A 7,186-nucleotide genomic window follows, 5' to 3' on the forward strand; every position below is an offset into this window, starting at 1 on the left:
AAAATACAAAAATTAGCTGGGCATGGTGGTGCTTGCTTGTAATCCTAGCTACTCAGAAGGCTGAGGCCAGAGAATTGCTTGAACCCAGGAGGCAGAGGTTGCGGTGAACCGAGATTACACCACTGCACTCCAGCAACATAGAGAGACTCTTAAAAAAAAAAAAAAAAAAAGCCTGCGGATCACTGGGTTTCCCTCTTTCTTTGGAGCCATGTGTGGCAGCCCAGGATTTGGCACCTACCTGGTCTGTATGGGGCAAGCCCCTGAGCAACTTGAGCCATAAAATGGCAAATCCAGGACTGACCTTATTCCTTCGTGGGACTGTCATCTCCCTGATTAGTTCCTGTTGTAGTGTGTTTTAATTTTATCTTAAAAAAAAAACAAAACCCATAAGACATTATTCAGGTAATATTTGTATAGATGTACCCACATATTTACCACTTTTTTTTTTTTCTCTGAGTTTTCTGGTTAGGGAATGCCACTTTATTTTTATTGTCATCCTTTCTTGCATTTTGTAAATACAGGCAAGTGCGCTGAGTAATAATGGGGGCAGTCCAGAGTATGGCAGGAACTTCAAGAAAGGAGACCTGACTTAGTCTGGGGTCAGGGAAAGCCTCCTGGAAGAATGACATTAAGCTGAAACTTGAAAGGTGGGCTCACAGAGCTGGCAAAGTAAGAGTGCCCAGGTGGGTGAAGGCCCAGGAGCCTTCACAGTCCTGGGAGTGCAAGTGGTTGGGCATGATTGGGAAAAGGATGAGGAAGGCTGGATAGGCTGGCAGATATGGCCCAAATTGTGGAAAACTGTCTCAGCCATGAAGAGTCTCCAAATGGCCCCTTAGTTGGTTGAGTCTAAAATGGGCAGGAATTGATGTGAACCACACTCAGTCACAGGCCCTGAGACTTTACAATACCTGGAAACATTGGTTCAATGATGATGCCTGACCATGGTTACTGGAAACCAGTGAACTCTGCTAGCACTCATTCCATCTTTACCAAAGAGAAGAGGAGGGAATATTAGAAACTTCTGCTCTGTATTTTTGCAGAGAAACTAGAGAGAAAGAGAAGAAGAGACTCAGTGATTAGGGAGGTTCAGTTTTTAGGAACCAACCCTTCAGGGGATCGGTTGGTAGTATCTCTTGCTTACTGTGTTCTCTCTCTGTTTTGCAGTGTATCATTATTTTGTGGATATTATAACGTGGAACAAGAATATCAGAAGAGGGGACATTACCATCAAATTGAGAGACAAGGCTGGAAACACAACAGAATCCAAAATCAATCAGTAAGTTGAGATACAATTGTTTGCAGTGCGCTATTTCCCTTTTTGCTCAGAGAAATTAAATCACAAATCCACCTACTTTGTTATTTATAGATCTATGCTTTTCCTTGTTCTATAAAAGATATAAGGGGACCTATTGCTTAGTTGCTTCCCTGGCTCTTGATCTCCCAGGCTCTTTACAAATGGGATTGGTGCAAGGGTTTTCTTTCCTTCCCTCCTTCTCTTCTTCCTTTCTTTCCTTTCTCCCCTTTTCCTTCCTGTCCTCCCACTTTACCTCCCTTTCTCTCTTCATTCCTCTCCTCCTTTCTTCCTTTGATTAAACATGTAATACTAAAGTTATCCTTGTTTGCTATGAAGGATTTAAACAATAAAGGAATATGCTGATTTAATTATCCCACATTGTATACATAGATCAAAACATCACCTTTTATCCACTAAATCTATATAATTATGATTTCTCATTATCAATAAAAAATAATAGTTTTAAAAAAAGGAATTTGCAACATAAAAGTACAAGTCCTTGCCAAATCTCACCAACAATCCCAGCCCCAAAGGCAAAAGACATCTCTACCCACACACATTTCTATTCTTTCATGAGCTCATAATACATATGTAAATATATATAACACATATATAACATATATATGTGTGTTTGTATTATATGTTTCTGAAACTCAGGAAATGTTATTTGCTGCTGGGCATGGTGGCTCAGGTCTGTAATCCCAGCACTTTAGAAGGCCAAGGCAGGCAGATTACCTGAGGTCGGGAGTTCAAGACTAGCCTGGCCAACATGGTAAAACCCCATCTCTACTAAAAATACAACAATTAGCATGTGTGGTGGCGGGCGCCTGTAGTCCCAACTACTTGGGAGGCTGAGCCATGAGAATGGCTTGAACCCAGCGGGGCAGAGGTTGCAGTGAGCCAAGATCATGCCACTGCACTCCAGCCTGGGCAACAAAGCAAGACTCCATCTAAAAAGAAAAAGAAAAAGAAAAAGAAAAGAAAATGTAATTTGCAATAAAAATTGGAAACATTCTAAAAATCTAACAATGGGAAAATGGTTAATGTAAATATTCTCACTATACATTGCAGTCATTTATAAAACGTAGACAAGGAAATGCTTATAATGTGCTAAGTGAAAAATGTAGAATATCAAATTATATAAAGCATAAAATTAGCTTAACAATGTAAAAATCAATGAAAAAGAAACATGCCAAAATGTTACATTGCCCTTTGGGTGGTGGGAATTTGAGTGTGTTTTTTTTTTCCAACTTCTCTTTTCTTTTTAACTTTCGATGGATATATACATATATATGTTTAAAATTAATTAATACTTTAGAAAATCTTTATTCTCAGGAAAAGGGGGGAGGAGGCTTTAAGCAAAGGAACTTGAAGCTCATTTTATTCAGGAAATGTTTTCTGGGACCTACTGTTTACCAAGCACTTGGGCTGTCTCTTGGCCACATCCATAGAAGACTGGGTAGAATGTCATCTGAAAGTGGCAGTCACCCTACGGGTTCATTGTGTAGATAAACAGAGAAAGTGGGTGTGGGGTGGGTGGTTTGTAGGTGGCTTCTTAAAATGCATTTTTGGATCATGATAATAACAACCTTTGTTTATTGAACTAAGCATGTTATACAAATTGACTAATGCAATTATACCAAAACCCTATGAGGTACTATTACTATTCCCATTTCATCTATGAAGAAACTGAGGCTCAGAGAGACCAAGTAATTTGACCAGTTTCACACAGCTGATCAATGTGAATCAGGTGAAATTAGAAGCAGGTCTATCCCACCCCAGCACCTATAGTTTTAATCACTACATTAGATTCCTCCCATTAAGTTGTATTGCTCCCCCTACCCCCACCATACTTGCAGTTTGGGAGTGCAGCGGTGTTTTTTTGTTTGTTTGTTTTTTGTTTTTTTGAGACAGAGTCTAACTCCGTCCCCCAGGCTGGAGTGCAGCGGTGCGATCTCAGCTCACTGCAAGCTCCACCTCCTGGGTTCAAGCCATTCTCCTGCCTCAGCCTCCCTAGTAGCTGGGACTACAGGCGCCCGCCACCAGACCCGGCTAATTTTTTGTATTTTTAGTAGAGACGGGGTTTCATTGTGTTAGCCAGGATGGTCTCGATCTCCTGACTTCATGATCTGCCCGCCTCGGCTTCCCAAAGTGCTGGGATTACAGGCGTGAGCCACTGCGCTGGGCTGGTTACTATTATTATTTTTTTAGGGTTCCCTGCTGATCTGTTTCATAGCTAATGTCCCCCACATCCACAGTGGGAGAGCATTTTCAGGGAGATCACCGCTATGGGGCGCATCTTGAGGAATCTTCAGTGAGGAAGCAAGAGCAGAGATCTTACCTAGATTTAGAATTTTCTATTCTGGAGATTCTAAGAACTAGCAGGGAAGATTGTGCAATGATGTAATGAAATTTTCCCACCTAGCAAAACTTAAGTATTCTGTCAATAATTTGTTACATATTTGCTTTACATATGTCTTAGAATTTTTTTTTTCTTTCTTGAAACAGGGTTTCACTCTGTCACACAGGCCGGAGTGCAGTGGCGAGATCATGGCTTACCGTAGCTCAACTGCCTGGACTCAAGCGATTCTCTGGGCTCAGCTTTCAGAGTAACTGGAACTAAGTGCACCACCATGCCTAGCTACTTTTTAATTTTTTTGTAGAGATGAGGTGTCACTATTGCCCAGGCTAGGCTTGAACTCCTGAGCTCAAGCTATCCTCCCGCCTCGGCCTCCCAAAGTGCTGGGATTACAGGCTTGAGCCACCGCGCCCGGCCCCAATTTTTAATTTTATATAGTGAATGTCTCCTAAGTAGGAATTCTTAAATTTGGAGTTTTGTATCTTGATTAAGATAAATACCTTAACATCTTTAATGCATATTCTTATTTTAGTCATGTTTGTGAAAATGTCACTATCAATCAGAGAGTATGTACAAAAAGGAAATAATCGTTATATTACATGGTGAGATTATGGGTACTTTTCTCTTTTTTTTAAGATGAACTTTATCATTTTTTAAATTATTTTTACAATTTAAGAAAAAGAAAATGATATTAGAGCATGTACCCTGAGTTAATCCAGTCTTACCAGACTATGGGAATAGATGAAGTCACAGTCAAGGTTATTATTGGTCTGGAAACTCTCCCTGGATTCATGTATTTGTATTTGCTTTTTAAAAAAATCATTTTAAAAGGCCAAGCCCAGTGACTTATTCCTGTAATCCCAGCACTTTGGGAGGCTGAGGCGGGGGGATAGCTTGAGCCCAGGAGTTTGAAACCAGCCTGGACAACATAGCAAGACTCTGTCTGTACAGAAAACAAACAAACAAACAAACAGCTGGGCTTAGTGGTATGTGCCTGTAGTCCCAGCTCCTCAAGAGGCTCAGCTGAGGGGATCACTTGAATCCAGGAGTTTGAAACTACAGTGAGCTATGACTACACCACTTCACTCCAGCCTGAGTGACAGAGTGAGATCTTGTCTCAAAAAATAAAATTAAAAATTGAGATGTAATTCACATAAAATTCACCCCCTTTTTTTATTATTTTATTTTATTTTATTTTTGAGACAGAGTCTCGCTTTGTCACCCAGACTGGAGTGCAGTGGCACGATCTCTGCTCACTGCAATCTCCACCTTGCAGGTTCAAGTGATTCTCCTGCTTCAGCCTCCTGAGTAGCTAGGATTACAGGCACCTGCCACCATGCCCAGATAATTTTTGTATTTTTAGTAGAGACGGGGTTTCACCATGTTGGCCAGGCTGGTCTCTAATTCCTGACCTCAGGTGATCCGCCTGCCTCAGCCTCCCAAAGTGCTGGGATTACAAGCGTGAGCCATTTCGCCAGCCACATTCACATTTTAAAACATACAATTTGGCTGGGTGCAGTGGCTCATGCTGGTATCCCAGCAGTTTGGGATGCTAAGGCATGGGGAATCACTTGAACTCAGGAGTTTGAGACTAGCCTGAGCAACATGGTGAAACCCATCTCTACAAAAAATACAAAAATTAGCTGGGTGTAATGACTTGTGCCTGTAGTCCCAGCTACTCAAAAGGCTGGGAGGTGGTAGGATAGCTTGAGGAGGCAGAGGTTGCAGTGAGAGCCAAGATTGTGCCATTGCACTCCAGCCTGGTCAACAGAGCCAGACCCTGTCTCCAAAAAAAAAAAAAAAAAAAAAAAATTAAAAAACATTTTAAAATAAAGTATACAATTTAGTAAATTTTAGTCTAGTCACAAAATGTACAACAATCACCATCATTTAATTCCAAACCATTTTCATCATCTCAAAAAGAAACCCTATATCCTTTAGGAGTAATTCTACATGTCTACTCCCTACCCACTGGCAACCACTAAACTTTCTCTGAATTTGCCTATTCTGGACATGTCCTATAAAGATAATCATACGATATGTGGCCTTTTGTGCCTAGCTTTGTTTGGTTAATTTAATATTTTCTTTTTTTTTTTTTTGAGACAGAGTTTTGCTCTTATTGCCCAAGCTGAAGTGCAATGGCACGATCTCCGCTCACCGAAACCTCCGTCCCCCTGGGTTCAAGCGATTCTCTTGCCTCAGCCTCACGAGTAACTGGGATTACAGGCATGCTCCACCACACCCGGATATATGCATATACATATATATATATATATATATTTTTTTTTTTTGAGACACAGTCTTGCTCTTGTCGCCCAGGCTGAAGTGCAGTGGCACGATCTCTGCTCACTGCAATCTCTGCCTCGTGGGTTCAAGCAATTCTCCTGCCTCAACCTCCTGAGTAGCTAGGATTACAGGTGCCCACACCACGCCCAGCTAATTTTTGTACTTTTAGTAGAGACGGAGTTTTACCATGTTGGCCTGGATGGTCTCGAACTCCTGACCTCAGGTGATCCGCCCACCTCGGCCTCCCAAAGTGCTGGGATTACAGGCGTGAGCCACCGCGCTGGGCTTAATTTTATATTTTTAGTAGAGATGGGGTTTCTCCATGTTGGCCAGGCTGGTCTCGAACTCCCAACTTCAGGTGATCTGCCCGTCTCAGCCTCCCAAAGTGCTGGGATTACAGGTATGAGCCACCTCGCCCAGTCAGTTTAATGTTTTCAAGATTCATCCAAATTGCAGCATGTAGCAATACTTTGTTCCTTTTTGTGGCCAGTGTTCCAATGTATTTATATGCTACATTTCATTCATCAGTTCATGGGCGTTTGGATTGTTTCCACTTTTTGGCAATTATGAATAATGCTGCTATGAACATTTGGATAAAAGTTTTTATGTGACCATGTTTTCATTTCTCTTGGGTATATACCAGGAACGGAATTACTGGGTCATATGGTAATTCTATGTTGAACATTTTTAGGAACTGCCAAACTATTTTTGGCAGTTGTACTATTTAACATTCCCACCAGCAATGTATGAGGGTTCCAATTTCTCCACATCCTTGCCAACACTTGTTATTGTCTGTCTTTTAAAGAAAATTCTTTTTGGCCAGGCGTGGTGGTTTACACCTGTAATCTCAGCACTTCGTGAGGCCGAGATGGGTGGATCACCTGAGGTCAGGAGTTGGAAACCAGCCTAACATGGCGAAACCCTGTTTCTACTAAAATTACAAAAAATTGGCTGGGTACAGTGGCTCACGCCTGTAATCCCAGCACTCTGGGAGGCCGAAGCAGGGCAGATCGCAAGGTCAGAAGATCGAGACCATCCTGGCTAACATGGTGAAACCCCATCTCTACTAAAGATACAAAAAATTAGCCAGGTGTAGTGGTGGGCACCTGTAGTCCCAGGTACTTGGGAGGCTGAGGCAGGAGAATTGCTTGAACCCAGGAGGCAGAGGTTGCATTGAGTTGAGATCATGTCGCTGCACTCCAGCCTGGGTGACAGAGCGACACTCCATTTCAGAAAAAAAAAAAAAA

At 41.8% G+C, this 7,186-nt stretch overlaps 1 protein-coding gene across 2 annotated transcripts in view; it reads left to right on the forward strand.

Annotated features, from left to right (window-relative positions):
* LIPH (lipase, member H) overlaps positions 1–7,186 on the forward strand; it is a 55,081-nt gene that overhangs the window by 40,065 nt on the left and 7,830 nt on the right. For both annotated transcript variants that reach the window (XM_011953387.1, XM_011953388.1), the window contains one exon: positions 1,165–1,276. In XM_011953387.1, the coding sequence (XP_011808777.1) occupies positions 1,165–1,276 (112 nt within the window). The remainder of the gene's footprint in view (positions 1–1,164; positions 1,277–7,186) is intronic.

This window comes from Colobus angolensis, unplaced genomic scaffold (assembly GCF_000951035.1).
Source record: "Colobus angolensis palliatus isolate OR3802 unplaced genomic scaffold, Cang.pa_1.0 Scaffold36, whole genome shotgun sequence".
Lineage (NCBI taxonomy): Eukaryota > Metazoa > Chordata > Mammalia > Primates > Cercopithecidae > Colobus > Colobus angolensis.